The following is a 14,529-nucleotide window of genomic DNA, read 5'->3' on the forward strand; positions in this document are numbered from 1 at the left end:
TTGATTTCAACACTATTAAAGTGTCTATATGGGTCCACACCAGTGAGTGTTAATTTAACTCTTTTTGGAGAGTTGGTACATTAACTCTGATTTAGTGTTAAATATCAAATCTGCCTGGAGTTGAAAATTTAACACTCATTAACACTAACTAGGTGTCAAGAGTTTATATATTAACTCTTACAGAGTATTTTATTTTGACTACAAAAGAGTCTAATTAATTCTAAAAAGTGTAAATTTTACTGTTCTGATCTTTTAGAAATTCCTTGGGGAAAAAAATATTAAAAAGAGCCAATGTTCTTCTGAAAAAGATTTATTTTTATATGCACCACAACTTCAAAACATTTTCTAAAACATGTAACAATATGGAATAATGTATATGTTCTCATTTTCATTAGAATATTGCTTGTCAAAGGGTCTAACATAGGTGAGCTGGTCAATTGAAATAACAGCATGCTCATTACTTTTTTCTTCAATGCAGTATGCATGAAAGTGTTCATCAAAGTACAAGGTGTTGACAGTAGAGCCTATTATGAATGCATGTTGTTCATGTATTATGATATAGCAAATTTTCTTAAAGACTGGTAGATCACTGGACATTCCAGTGCATAAAAACAAACCAACCTGGTATTCAGTGCCATAATTTCTAACCCAATTTGTAGTTGAAACATTTACACATGAATCTACATTTAATGACTCGCACAACAAATGTCCACCTTCCATGCTATCAACTCTTTTTAATTTTAAAGGACCGAACTGAAATCTTTTAAAACAATAGTTTTCATAGTAAAAGGCCAATTGACGCTGATGTTGCTTTACTAGAGATTTTGTAAGGTTTTTAAAACTTTTGACAGCCCTTTTAAAAAAATTGTGTTTTGCTTCAAAACGCATACACCATATGTGGATAAGAGGGCCAATTTTCTTAATACACCTTGGATAGTGAATCATTAGGTGGTGTTTAGGAATTAATTTTCTACCAGGGAACAAGTTTTTAAACATGTTATGGTGATCACAGATTAGATGTTTTAAGTAACATATCATGCCATCAGTAAGGACTGGGGACAACACAATATCAACAATTTGCAACAACAGGAGAACAAAATTCCAGTGACTATTGTCCCGCTCAACTATGTCTCCAAAAATTAGTGGAGTATTGCGTAGGATACATAATGACTGAATGGCATTTAAACCTAAGTGTTTGCTGTTATCATCTATTTTTAACCCACTTGGTTTATTTTTACGCTCTACAAAACCATAATTAAACGTCTGTATTCTGTCAAGTAATGTGCTAATGGAGATGTAACCATTTTTGATCATGTAATGAAAAAAAAGTTTGAGCTCATACTGCACAACTCCTTCCAATAAATCGTGCATTATATCAACTGCATAATTGTCAGTGCTGTGAAAATATTCCAATGAATTGAGCACACAAGATCTTTTAACTCCATAAACGGAAGTGAGAGCAGGGTCTTCACTTAATGCATTACAGTGTTCAATATGAAGTTCTCTGGAGCGCAGAACAATGTCCGAACTGTCTTCATTAAACACAGACTGAATTTCTTCCTTGTTTACTAAACAAAACCTACACCAGTTTGTTGCACTAAACGATTCAACAAAACCTAGTAAGCCATTTAAAGCAAGATTGTCTCCTGTAACTTGAACAACAGAACCAAACACTGGCTCTTCAGTAAAGGGAAGCAGGATTCCTTTAGTTTCTAAAATTTTCAAGTCATCAATCAAAGGCTTTAGTATTTCTTCAAAACCATATTTCTTTAAGTCTTCTGTGTAGAAAAGAGCAGCTAGATGTACATTCATCAGCACAGAGTTAACCTTTGGTGGGAGGTTTTTTATAGTGAAATAAATACAGCCCAGTTTGTGGATCCCTTTCTTCGAACCTAATGGGTTAGCAGTTTCAAAATCATCGTAATACAGTAAAATCTGTAGAGCATATTTCTGTTGTGAAAACAGAGGATGGTTTTGGAAATATAATCCATCATTAATGTCTTTGTATAACCCAGCTTGTGTTTGTTTCTCATGCAAGAAGCATTCTCTAATGTCTTTATTCTTGAAAATTGAATGTATTGTACCTAAGATGGGCACATACATGTATTTGTCTCTGACAGGTGTTTCGCTATAAACCCCTGTAGTTCTATGTCTACGTGTATCCAATCTTACACCAAGTACAAATTCTTTAGGCTCAACTATTTCCCATTTTTCATCGTAATATTTCTGTCTTTTTTTCTCAGTGTTAAATTTTGAAAAGGGGTTATCTAATTGGTTTAAATTGTGCTCAACTCTTTTGTAAATGTCTGATTCCTTACTATCAGGGGAAAATGTTTGGAGTACTACTTCTCTTGCTTGACTCTGAACATCACTGACAACTTCCTCAACAGAAGAAATTATTGTTTGAACAGCACTTTCAGTAAGACCAGAAGCTTGTAAGTTAGCGACAATAGATCCACACATTCCAACAAGCGAGTCCTGTGAAATAACAGTGGGAACCTGTGATACAGATGCAGAAGTAGATGGTTGATCACTAAAAGAGTCTCCTAGAGAATGTGTTTGTTGGGCAACTTCCTGTTCCATCCCTACATTTTTATCATGATAATGACTATGTACATTATGAAGATGTTTTCTAAAGCCATTGTAAGTACAAAAAGACGAAAAACATCCCTGCTCTCCACATTTTAAACGCAGATTTTTGTTTGGATATAAACCATGATGAAATTTTAAATGTTGACAAAGAACTGAACAATTTTTGTGGTGCATTTTACAAACAAAGCATTTGAACATTGTCAAACAGTCTTTTTTTTAAATCCTCCTAAAAGCGTGTGGACCTTGCGGGCATTTAACGGTCTCGCAGCAGACGTGCTCTCAGTTCCTTGACTCGAGGGCTTTCTTTTGTGTTTCCAACATCAATGTTGTAGATTGTGGTTTGAATGAAGGTGTAGAAACTGGAAAGAGCTTCATCATATGAGAGGCTGAAGACAAAGTGTGCTTTGAAAAGCCCATCAAAAGCAGCCACTGAAGTTGGAGCATCACATGGGATAGCTTTCTGGTCTACAATGATGAAGAACCTCTGAATGTTCTTCTTTTGCTCACCAATGCAGAGAAGGAAGGGCTGCCTGGTGTTAGCTTTCTCCAGGAAAGTAGTGAGGCTGACTCCATCCTGGAATTTGAATAGCACATTTCAATCATGAGTAAAATTTTCTTTTCAACTGTTTGGCTTGCATATAAGGTCTATGGGCCCAAGCAAGTAACCCATCTTAACACAAATGGATCCAAGTAGAATAAAACAGAGTAATGCTTTATTTTTGAAGTTCACATTCTTCTGTTTGAAGGGGCAATGAGTGTGTGCTGAACCCAAATCTGTGGATTAACTTCTTTTGGAAAGGAAAGCCATACCAGATTTTATCTCTTCTAATATCTATAGATACAGCATGATTTCATACCAAATACACAAAAGGTAATTAATTTACTGCTTTTATACTTTCTGTTTTTATCTTGTGGCTTACCATGGACCAAAAATCATTAATTACAAACCATTTTTACAAAAACGTAGAGTAATAGAGCATACCTTGACGAATCTCACAAGATGATTGGCTGCCTGTGCAGAGCTAATTTTTGTTGTTTTTTTGTGGCCTTTTGATGTTGGGGGCAGGAGATGCAGCAACAACAGAAGAGCTGCCATGTCACTATCCCAGCCTTAAAGACAAAAAGCACATTTGAGACAAAAGGTTAAACATGAACTAGAAAACAGTTGGAAAATAAGCAGTTAAATGATGAGATTTCTGGAAATGCTTACAACCACAAGGATGCATAAATTACTAATTTACTAGTCTATTTCCGCTCAGTTAACTGTTTTAGGACAGACAAATGGAAATGTAAGTATTTTATATACTGAAACACTGTCCAAATTTACCCCAGTCATTTGAAGCCTCCGTATCAAAAGATGCTCGTAACTCCTCAACACAAGGACTTGATGGAAGACTTTGGCTTTCTGCGATGATTTTTTGCTTGAAATACGAAGACCACTTTGTAAGAAATCTTCCAGAGGCCTCATCTCCAAGCATCATTGCAAAATCCTGATCAATCTATTAATAAGACAAAACAGGAACCAAATACTGGTTACTTACGTGTTCTTGGCAAAATGTTATCTTTAGTTTCAGATCATGAAATGTCTAAAAATATACTCACCAACCCCGGTGTATCAAGGAAACGAGGGAAGACATCCAAGATTGATGATGTTGCATCTGGGTCATGTACCAGCTTCTGTCTATATTCAAAAGTAGCTTTCATCTTCTCTTTAACCACAGACCTATCTGTTGAGTGTCTAATAACAGACAGAGCCTCTCTGCACTCCTCATCAAAAAGCTGTCCACTAACAAACAAAGATTCTCTTCGGGTTGTTGGACTGTTCTGGAAGTTTGGCCTGGGACACCCACTAGCACCATCATAGGTATTGCGTTGGACAGTCTTGAGTCTCCAAGCAAGACAGCCAGTATTAGCCTCCGGATCATAGTAATGTTCCTGCTCATGCATGCACATCAATCACACACAAAAACAAACAAAAAACATACACAACAAAAAAATGCAACAAAGGAATGCATATTTGGTACCACTTTAACAACATGTATAAATTACAGAGATGTTGCGTTTCAGAGATAACACTTACATAGCCATTTTTTGAGTAAGGATCTTGGAGATATGGAAAAAGCGTTGCAATTCCCAGTGCATAGTTAGTCCGAACACTTATGGGCGGAATCCTCCTTTCAAAAACAAAACAAAGTGTATTGCTATTCTGCTCACTCGACAATTGTTTTTATGATCATCAAAGAATACTTACCCGTGTGATTCTATCATATCTGCAACCAGTATGTTGACCATTTGTCGGCGAGTTGGATCTGACAGTGTTTTAGTTTTGTCGTATTCATTGAAAATTTCTTCACCCTTTGGGTTTGAGCTCAGGACACTACACACCTTCTGTTTAAAAAAAAAATCATACTGATTAAACTGAAGCAAATTATAAAAAAGTTAGTGTTTGTAAAATGCTGTTAAGCACTGGAGATTGCTTTAGGCTTTGCTTTTGACCTGCTTTGCTTCATCGCGATCAAGCTCTTGTAGGCCCTTCTTCCTGTTCTTTGTACTTTTGAGGATCATAGTTGAATCTGATGACCTGGTAGAAGCTGGGGACGATGGATGATCTGACAATGAAACTGGCGATGTCAGGAGGGCAAGAGGGATTGGCTGTACCGATGACTCTGATTCATCGTCAACCACACTGATCTCAATGTCTTAAAGGGAAAAAAAGGGACATAAAAGGCATTGGAAAAAAAATGTGCAAAATGCATATGAGAAGTCACAACAACTGCAATAATGTTCAACCACATAAATTATATCTGATAACAGCATGTAACATGCACTCAACATGTAAAACCATTTTACAGTTTTTCAAAAAAGAAAATTGGAATCTGAAAGGTTGTTAAATCTGGCTAATATTCATGTAAACTTTGAAGATCATGAAGAAATGTACTCCTGTAAATTATTATGGATCTACTGTACCTGTTGCTGTCTGCATTCTATATCCAACTTTGAAAGCTCGAACTCCAGACTTTACCAGCTCATCAAAAATGTCTGCGTCAACTTCAGTGTCAGAGGTATCAGTGAGGATGAGTACACCTTCTGTGAAGAATTGAGGCTGCAAGCTGAACTTGTCCATAACTAAAACAAAGAAATCCGAAATGTCACTAAACTATTAAAACCACCAAGTTTTACTGTTGATCACTTATAGGTGATAATTTTATACTCATTTAAATTGCACATGAGTACAAACCATCTTTAAGAAACTGGTGGAAATGAAAGCATCCATCACTTTCTGGAACTTTGACATACTTCTGCACTCCCCCATACTCCACCTTTGCAAGCATATCCTGTGTGGAGATTCAATAAAAAAAATTAGTTGTACAGTAATTAATTGGACAAATAACCTGGTAATCAATTGAAAAAAAAAAAAAGAATCATGATCCATAACTTGTGTTAAGCAAAGCATTTTCCCAAAAGACAATTCTAGATACTAAACAATTTGTCCATCTTTCAAGTCAATATTATACCCACAACTACAGCTGCCACGATTAGTCGACTAGTCACGATTACATCGACTATCAAAATTGTAGACAACTAATTTAATAGTCGACTCGTTTGAAGCTTTGTAAGATCACAAAAGACGCAGGAATAAGTTGTAGGATTTAAGAGTGTAATAACGGACTGAAACAGAAGATGGCAGCACTGCATGTACAAGGATGCCAGCTGCAGTTAAACCCCGAAGAAGAAGAAGCTGTGTCCCAGAATTTATAGCGCGGCCCTGCTCAGTTTCCAACAATGGCGGCAGCTACTTAGTTTTAATATTACTCTTATTATTCTTTCTGGGTCACAAAATAAACGTTTAACGTGTTTTCAGGCGAGAATGTAGCTGTGTAAACCTCAAATATCTGCTCAGTTTATCAAGACACCACATATTTTCAAAAGCGTTCCAACGTTTTCGGAGATGTCTGTTAGCCACTAGCTCGATAGCTAGCCGGGGGCTAGGCTCACTAGAGCCGTGAGAACACCGGACTCCCGGCTAATCGTTTTCAAACCCACTGCCGTCTTTCGCTACTCAGGTTAAACATGATATATAAGTCACTTAGATAACTTAAAAATGTTATTGTTTGGCTTTTTTCAGTATTTTATTTGTTCCTGAGTAAATCGGCTGAGTTTATTAAACTCCACCGAAACAATCTGCACATTTAATTAAAATTTAATAAACTATCATCTTGTCTTTATTTTTAGTTAGCACATACCTTAAACACTTAAAGCTGTAATCTAATGATAGTTATATAAGAGCAGATGCTGCTGGTGCAATAAGCTGTCCGTTTTATGTCCAATTGATGCATGATCTGATTACTGGACTAATTGCAAAAATAATCAGTGACTAGTCGACTATCAAAATAATCGTTTGTGGCAGCCCTACCCACAACACATTTGTTAAAATGATGCTCTCTATAACAACTGAAGAACACAGACAATAGTTAATTCCATAATAAATTCAAAGCCTTGATCTTTTTAATTTTTACCTAAAATGAGTGCACAAAACTCTGAAAAGATCTAAATGTTAACATAGAACCCAGTCAGCACATCTGCTACTGCCGTTTACTATATCGGTTTATATGGGAGATAGTTTTCAGGCTTTAAGTGCCACCATAATTTGATGCCAACCTAAATATTGTTTTAAGTGTATATGAGTTAGCAAAAGAATGACTGAACACTCATATGCAAGTCTTTTGCCCGCCAACAATACATTTCAGCTAGCTAAAACAGATTTTTCTGCTATCACCGAGCAACATGCTAATGCTTTTCACACAGCTTTGTCTCGACTCAAAAAAGCCACAGAAGTAAAAGGTAGTAATAATAATTACAAGAATCTCAGAAAAAATGACTTACCAGGCGTGGCAAACAACTCGGAAAAATGGAGAGCTAAATGTTCTGAAATGGCTTCCCTTCAGCTTCATTCGGAACCTGTGATGCTGGGGGCGGAGTTTGTGAATTTACTCTATTAGTGTCATAACCCCTTTAGGAGTTTAGAGTTAAGAGGTCAAGAGTTAATGTTTCCATTTTGACACCTCCAGATTTAATATAGAAACACTCATTTTTAACACTCCATTTTAACTACTAATGTTTTACACCTCAGAGTTACATTAAAAGAATGTGACTCTACTTAGAGTAAAATTAACTCTGCTTTTGCACAAAGTCACTAACACCAATACATTTAACACTTTTGAATTTGCTGTGTAGTATGCAAACGGCTACCAAACAGCCATCATAATTCATCATACAATGAGAACAGGACAAATCAACAATTGACAATGACTAATTAATATTAAAATCTGTAACATATTGTATTAGCATTAGACTAACTTGGAGTTTAGTCTGTCACTGTTACTATTTTTACCATTTCTTCTTGGACCAACCCACATAACCCACATAATTTCCTTAGGGATTAATAAAGTATTCTGATTCTGATTGTTGCAGGATGACCTGCCATTATCCAATCACACATCTGCTTACCTGTATCTTTTGCTTCTTTCTCCTCCTCTTCTTTTCTCTTTTTTCTAAACTGAGGACCTGATGGCTCTGAACTTTTCTTGTCCATCTTCCATTGGTTTTAATTTTGCACTCCAGTATGAACACCCATCCCTCAACCCGAGGATCACCACAACATAACCTAACACACCTACACCTTAGCTCACAGAATTACTTTGTCTAGGGTGCATTTCTGAGATTTCACACAACCCAGGATTCAAATCATGAAAACATAATGGGCTTGGATTTACAACATTATGAATGAAATGTGCTCTATTTGGAAGCAGCCACCCCCTCCCCTTTCGACGGGTTGTGTGTGAGACTTTAAATCATCAAACTGTAAATTATAAATTGTTATTGATCCCTTTACCCCTAGTCCTAAAGTGTATATTTATTTTCTTACTCTTCTTATATTTATTGTTTGTTTACTTGCACTGCTTTAACTGGAGCCTCGTCATCTCGTCTCTCTATATACTGTACTGTATTTGGTGGAGATGACAATAAAGTTTACTTTGACTTCAGCAGCAAGCAAGTGCACCGAGGGATCTTCCGCTCACTTTTCGAGAATAGAATTTCGAAAAAACATCGGTGCAAATTATAAGTCTGTATCATAATGTCCGCTGTTTTCGTGTTTGTTGGTTTGTTTTTATTTTGTTTTATTTTGCGAGTTGGTTATTAGATGCTGCTCCAGCCAGTCTGTCTTAATTTATGTTGGAAGTGATAGCAGAGCTGGTATATCATGTTTAGGTGGAAACAAGCAATCTAACTTCTAACTCTGTTAAATTCCATATATTCTGTTTTCATGGATGCCTGGATTTTACACCTGGTAAAGCAGCCGCACTGATCATTTTATTAAAGATGAAAGAATTTAGACAGTTTGTAACTCTCAGTGATTCCACAGAGTTCCTTTGACTTTGGGATCTGCAGCGGAGTTTGGACCTGGAAATGACATCAGAGTTAATGGCCGGATAGCATCTCTATTGCTTAATGCATAATTGTGTTGTGAATATTCATCCTTAATCTGTAAAAAAGCATAAGGTTCAGAAAAATTATAGTAATTACAAAATGGTACATTTCAGGCTAGAATAGCAAAGGGGAAGCTGTCAGTAGAGGAACGAAAGAGAAGGAACAGGGATGATCAAAAAAGAAGGAGAGAAAAAATTAACAGCCAGCCTGAGTTTCTCATAAAGGAAAGAGAAAGATGGAGAAATAGAGTGAAAGAGGGAAAAATAAAGAACATCCGTGATCTGAAAGAAAGAGAAAAAAAGCAGAAGAGCAGGTTTTGGAAACAAGCACAGAGAGACAAAAGGAGAGAAATTACAGCAGGGTCTAAATACACAACCACAGAGTACTTTAGGAATCAAGGAGGAGCAGGCAGCTACTTGCTGGTGAACTATTAAGATGTAGAACTTGACATGTGCAAAAACAGAATTGTTATGATGTGTCTTGTGATAGTACAAAGGTTGTTAAGGTTTAATGGTCATTTTGAAAGAAATAATATCTTGTTTTCTACTAGAGTGTCACCACCGTCAGCACCTTGTCAACTCCATAATATGGAGTTTTTTTTTATTTTTCTCTTTTGGAGAACCATATAGTTTCCTCCGTCATGATCTTCCAATAAAAATACGTAATTTTCTCAATAAATGTGTAATTTGCATGCTGCTTAATATGATTGTTTCTTATACAGATTAAATACAAGCTTATGAAAATATGTATGACTGTAACTCTAATAATAAAAAGCCAAAACAATCTTACTTTTAGATGTGGTATAATTACTTTCAAAACATATGTGCATAAACAATAGAATAGAGAAGCTGCTAATAGTCAAAATAGCTGAAACAACTTAATTTAAAATATATATTTTTGCATTTCTTTGTGTCTGACGGTGTTGACAAAAACCTTGCACTTCTCCAGCAAAAACATAAATTATTAAAAAATGTTAAACCTGGAAGATTGTACCAAAACATGGTGAGACAGCCAAAACTTTGCGTTACAACTATATGTAAATATGTTTTTGAAAAATCAAAAAATATATTTTAGAAAATTAAAACCTGTTTTGTCCCTAATCTCAGGAATCACTGACTTAACAATGTGGTGTATGCTGTACAGTGTAGCGAGGAATGCCCAGACTTCTACATCTAAAGAAGCTTCTACTGCATCTAAAGGACAAAGGTCACTCTTTCGAGGCAATAATGCTGTGGTGGGGCGTGGACTGCGGTGCCGTGCAGGGAGGGTGGACGCACCTGCACGGCATCCTTAATCACGTCCACCAAGTTTAAAAACACGAGGACTCAGGGGTTGCGGGGTTGTGGTGGTGGAATGCAAATAACAAATAAAGATGGCTCAGAACATGGATCTGTGGTCCCGTCGTGCCTTAATTCCACCACATTGGTGCCGAAACCCAGGAGGCGGCATGGCGGGTCCTTACCGGAGCCAGGGAAGGGAGGAGCTGGCTGGGGTCCGAGTCCGCTGGAGGAGGAGGAACAGCCGGGTGAAGGGCTGCTCCTGCCGGGAGCGGAGGGGGAGCCGCTCCAATCGGAGGCGGAGGGCGAGGCAGGCAAGGGTCTGCGCCGGCTGGAGGGAGAGGAGCCGCGGGTGGTGACGGAGGAGCCACGCGAGGGGCTGCTTGAGGCGGCGGCGGCAGCGGAGGCGGCGCCCGAGGAGCCGCTCCAGCCGGGAGAGGCAGTGGCGGAGGCGGCGCCCAAGGAGCTGCTCCAGGCGGGAGGGGCAGCGGCGGAGGCGGCGCTCGAGGAGCCGCGGGATAAGTCGGAGGTGCCCGTGCAAGGGGAGTCCGCGCCACCGAAGCCCGAGGTCGGCGGGCGGTGCAGAGCGGCCTCGCCTCCACCAGAGGCCGGCGTGTGGTGTGAGTAGGTTCGGCCTCAGTCAGGCAATGGGGGTATGTGGTGGGGCGTGGCCTGCGGTACCGTGCAGGGAGGGCGGACGCACCTGCACGACATCCTTAATCACGTCCACCAAGTTTAAAAACACGAGGACTCAGGGGTTGCGGGGTGGTGGTGTGAGGTGTTGTAAATAAAATGTCTCAAAACGCTGATCCCTGCACCCGCCGTGCCTTATTCACACCACAAATGCACCAAAGTGTATTATTGTCTGCATACTTCATATTCTATTTTATTAATAAAGACTAGGTTTTAAGAAATGGAATACATTTAGTGCTTAATCTGTAGACACAGTAAGAAATCCTTTTGTTTTAACTGAAGTCTGAAATCTGAGAGGTCATGTCAGCCACAAGTACTGTAGGCACTTTCACCTGGGGTCACCCATATTTGTGGGCCAGAAATGCAGGTTAGACTGACAGTAGCTTTTCTCATCCCTTCTTTATTTCAGCTTTGATGGTGAGAAGAGAAATGCAGCCTTTGAGACATCAATGGGGGACAGAAAAATCCATGGCAGGTCACCTATTGGGATTTCAGATGTGGTGCAGTGACTAAAGCTCCCACTCTCCCACCACCCAGAGAGAAGAAAAATCATGACCATTGACAACTTGCAGGTCTTTAATAATGGTGAACATTGTCTAGACACACATTGTTAAAGTGATCAGGATGCTAGGAGCCACTCCAGACGGTCTAAAGGGAAAAGATACAAACAACCATAAGGCAGGATATTCAGATGAGAAACAATATATAAAATTGTATTTAACAGAACATGTTACACCTCATAAATGCAATGAAAGGAGATAGCAAATCTGTGCTGAAATAAGTTTTCAGAGGTATCTATCATAAAACTTATTTAATGCTCTTATGCAGTGTGTTCAGGTTTTATTTCTTCTGGGAGAGAAGAACTGCACTGTTCAATGTTTGTTACATTTGATTCAGGTGTGCCTGCATACTGCAAACTATCATACTGCACAGAGCACAGAAACTTGACTTTTTGGACCATAATAATCTCATTTGTAGTTATTTATGGCCTATATTCAATCTTTTGCAATTTCACCAATCTTGTGAAAGATGAGCAGCAAACCTTCACCCAATCAGAATTCCAATTAGCTTATTTAACAAAACTGCTATCAACATTTTGAAAGCATAAAAATATCATTATTTGCTGGGAGATTTGTCCAAGGCAACAAAAAGCAATTCACCATTTATTTACCCACTGTATATGTGATTGTTTTATTTGCTTGAATGACAAAAAGGGTCCCACTGTAACAATTATTTTAATATATATGGATGGATAAGTGGCATGTCCCTATTTTAGTGTAATTACTTGTGGAAATGGGCATTTATTTTAATTCGAGGCACTGTCCGGCAAATCACTTTTATAATACTTTTTTTTTGCATATGATAATCTACAGCATGTAGGCAGGACATTTTCTAAGAGTGGAGGATTGTAGGTATTTACTGCTCCAGTTCTCTGATTTAACAACTCTAAGAGTCCAAGCTCCAAGATGCACTATATTATTATTATTATTTATGACATTTATGATTGTGGTGTAAAATGTACAAGTAAAAATTGTGTCCTATTGTGTCCTATTTTTGGTATTTCTCACTAGGCACACATGGAATCTTAGGGGAAATGGGGAAAGTTGACCAACCTCAGACGGTCAACTTTTCCCATTTATTAAAGCCATTAACCACAGTCCTATGCATCAGCTGATGGAGGTATGTGTTGGTTCAACGAATGACAAATTCCCTCAAAAAGATTTATTGGATATTGTGTGGTAAATAATTATTTGTTCCCATTTTGAATTTGTGCATTTGCTTACTTACAAAGACAATGACCTGTCATGGTCTCCGTGCCTGCCCAACCGGCCCCGCATGGCTACATGTGTTTGTTTTGTTTTCTCTCTCTCTCCTCTATGCCTGGGCGGAGCTCACTGCGGGCTCCCGCCCTTGGCCCACACACCTGTCCGCAATCAGCGGTCATTATCTGTCCACTATTTGAGGCTGGGACACAGATCTTCTCGTCGCTGGATGATTGCACTACAGACGTTAGTGATTCTCCCAGCTTCCGTGAATCTGTGCTTTAGTGTTTTCGTGATTCGTGAGTGACTTCTTTTTCCTGTGCCACAGTTTTCCTTCCTGGACCTGTGACCTCCCTGCAGTGCGTGCGTGTGTGAGGCTGGGCGTGAAGACGAGAGCGAGTGTGATGAGAGAGCTTCCTCTTGGTCCCTTGGAGCCTGGATTTTCCCTTCACTGTATATATTGTGCACCGGTGTTGTAAATTAACTGTGTTTGGAGACGTCAACCTGCTCTGCTCTTGAGTTCCTACTCTCAGTTGTGACATGACCAGTCTCTAATTTTTATGGTACTTTCATTTTAATAGAGAAAGACAGAATATCTGAACGAAATAGGAAAAGAAAAAAATGACTTTGTACTTTGTGGAGAAGCACTTGTTGGCATGCAAATTACTACAACACATTTCTTGTAGTTACCAATTTACCAAGTTTGTGCAAATCTCAGGAAGGAATTTAGCCAACTTCTTTATAAAAACCTTCACCAAACCATTCATTCCAAAGAATTCTTGAGCAAGAAGAAGCTACATTTGCAGACCCGTCTAAATGATTAAGAGAAGGCAAATTATTCCAATCTACCATTATTACTAATGGTAGTCTTGGTCACTGTGGTCCCAACTGGCTTCAGCAAGCTCCTTCTGTGTAGGTTTTCATTATCACCCTCACTCATGAGCTGAGATCTTGAATGGGACTTCAGACTAAGGGCGACAGTTGTCAACTTCTCACAAAGCTTCTTGCTGACATACTCTGACAGCTCTTTGGTCTTTAATATGGTTGGAGAGAGGTTGGAATGCAAGAAATTGATTCAGTGGATGGATGGGCTTTAAACACGTGCACAGTTGAAAATCAGTATCTGTAATTGATTGACTGATTAATTGATTTTGTTACGTGGGCACACATCCAGTGTGTGAGAGCCAGAATTCTGCCAGGGCTGTAGGGCATCAAATAATCTATTTTATTCAATGACATGCAAATAATTTTTCAACTTTCATGGAATGTGTTTTTATCTTTTTCTCTGGATTTCTGGTTGATATTCTGTCACTCTCCGTTAAAATGAAATTACCCCAAAAATTAGAAACTGTTCATTTCTTTGTAAGTGAGCCAAGTTCAGCAAGGGATCAAATAATTATTTCCCACACTGTATACACCAGTTTCACAGTGGCTAATGAAACATTGCTCACTGAACCTCAGTTTTTTTTAAGAATTAAAAAAAGGAAAAAAGCCAGCTAATAGCATTGATTTGGAAAAGAATAGCTGTTTGTTGCTGTTGATGAAAATATGAAAAACATGCTGGTAACTATACAGTATCGCTGGGATGATTTATTTAAAATTTATGGTGGTGAATCACTCCTGCGTGTCCAGCATGACCTTTTGTTGCACAGGTTTGAAGTTGCCAGGATACACTTTCTGTTGTGGTTACAAAGAAAGAACAACATCCAATCCTT

At 38.4% G+C, this 14,529-nt stretch overlaps 1 protein-coding gene and 1 long non-coding RNA gene across 3 annotated transcripts; one reads left to right on the plus strand and one right to left on the minus strand.

Moving 5' to 3' along the window:
• Window positions 1-246: 246 nt before the first annotated feature.
• Window positions 247-7,824, minus strand: LOC146507533 (uncharacterized). Of its 2 annotated transcripts, XM_085178210.1 has the most exons (10): window positions 7,477-7,824; window positions 5,831-5,927; window positions 5,560-5,718; window positions 5,089-5,291; window positions 4,844-4,980; window positions 4,673-4,766; window positions 4,195-4,527; window positions 3,920-4,091; window positions 3,575-3,702; window positions 248-3,166 (listed from the first exon to the last, which is right to left on the minus strand). In XM_085178210.1, the coding sequence occupies exons 2-10, from the start codon at window positions 5,922-5,924 to the stop codon at window positions 2,846-2,848; spliced, it is 1,641 nt and encodes a 546-aa protein (XP_085034336.1). In that variant the 5' UTR covers window positions 5,925-5,927; window positions 7,477-7,824; the 3' UTR covers window positions 248-2,845. The 2 variants fall into 2 exon arrangements, with proteins under 2 accessions (XP_085034337.1, XP_085034336.1); XM_085178211.1 differs by having other exon boundaries at window positions 247-3,166; window positions 4,673-4,763; window positions 5,831-7,824.
• Window positions 7,825-13,009: 5,185 nt separating this feature from the next.
• On the plus strand, window positions 13,010-14,316 carry LOC146507534 (uncharacterized). The gene is made up of 2 exons (XR_014876674.1): window positions 13,010-13,060; window positions 13,143-14,316. It is a non-coding gene; the product is annotated as an uncharacterized LOC146507534 (long non-coding RNA).
• Window positions 14,317-14,529: the final 213 nt, after the last annotated feature.

Source organism: Neolamprologus multifasciatus, chromosome 11 (assembly GCF_963576455.1).
Source record: "Neolamprologus multifasciatus chromosome 11, fNeoMul1.2, whole genome shotgun sequence".
NCBI lineage: Eukaryota > Metazoa > Chordata > Actinopteri > Cichliformes > Cichlidae > Neolamprologus > Neolamprologus multifasciatus.

Bases quoted from the DNA above. Each gene is read 5' to 3' on its own strand.
- LOC146507533 (XM_085178210.1), bottom strand. From the start codon at position 5,924: ATGCTTGCAAAGGTGGAGTATGGGGGAGTGCAGAAGTATGTCAAAGTT. The intron at 5,719-5,830 runs GTTTGTACTCAT...TCTTTGTTTTAG, and splicing joins CCACCAGTTTCTTAAAGATG to TTATGGACAAGTTCAGCTTG. The intron at 5,292-5,559 runs GTACAGTAGATC...TTTCCCTTTAAG, and splicing joins TAGAATGCAGACAGCAACAG to ACATTGAGATCAGTGTGGTT.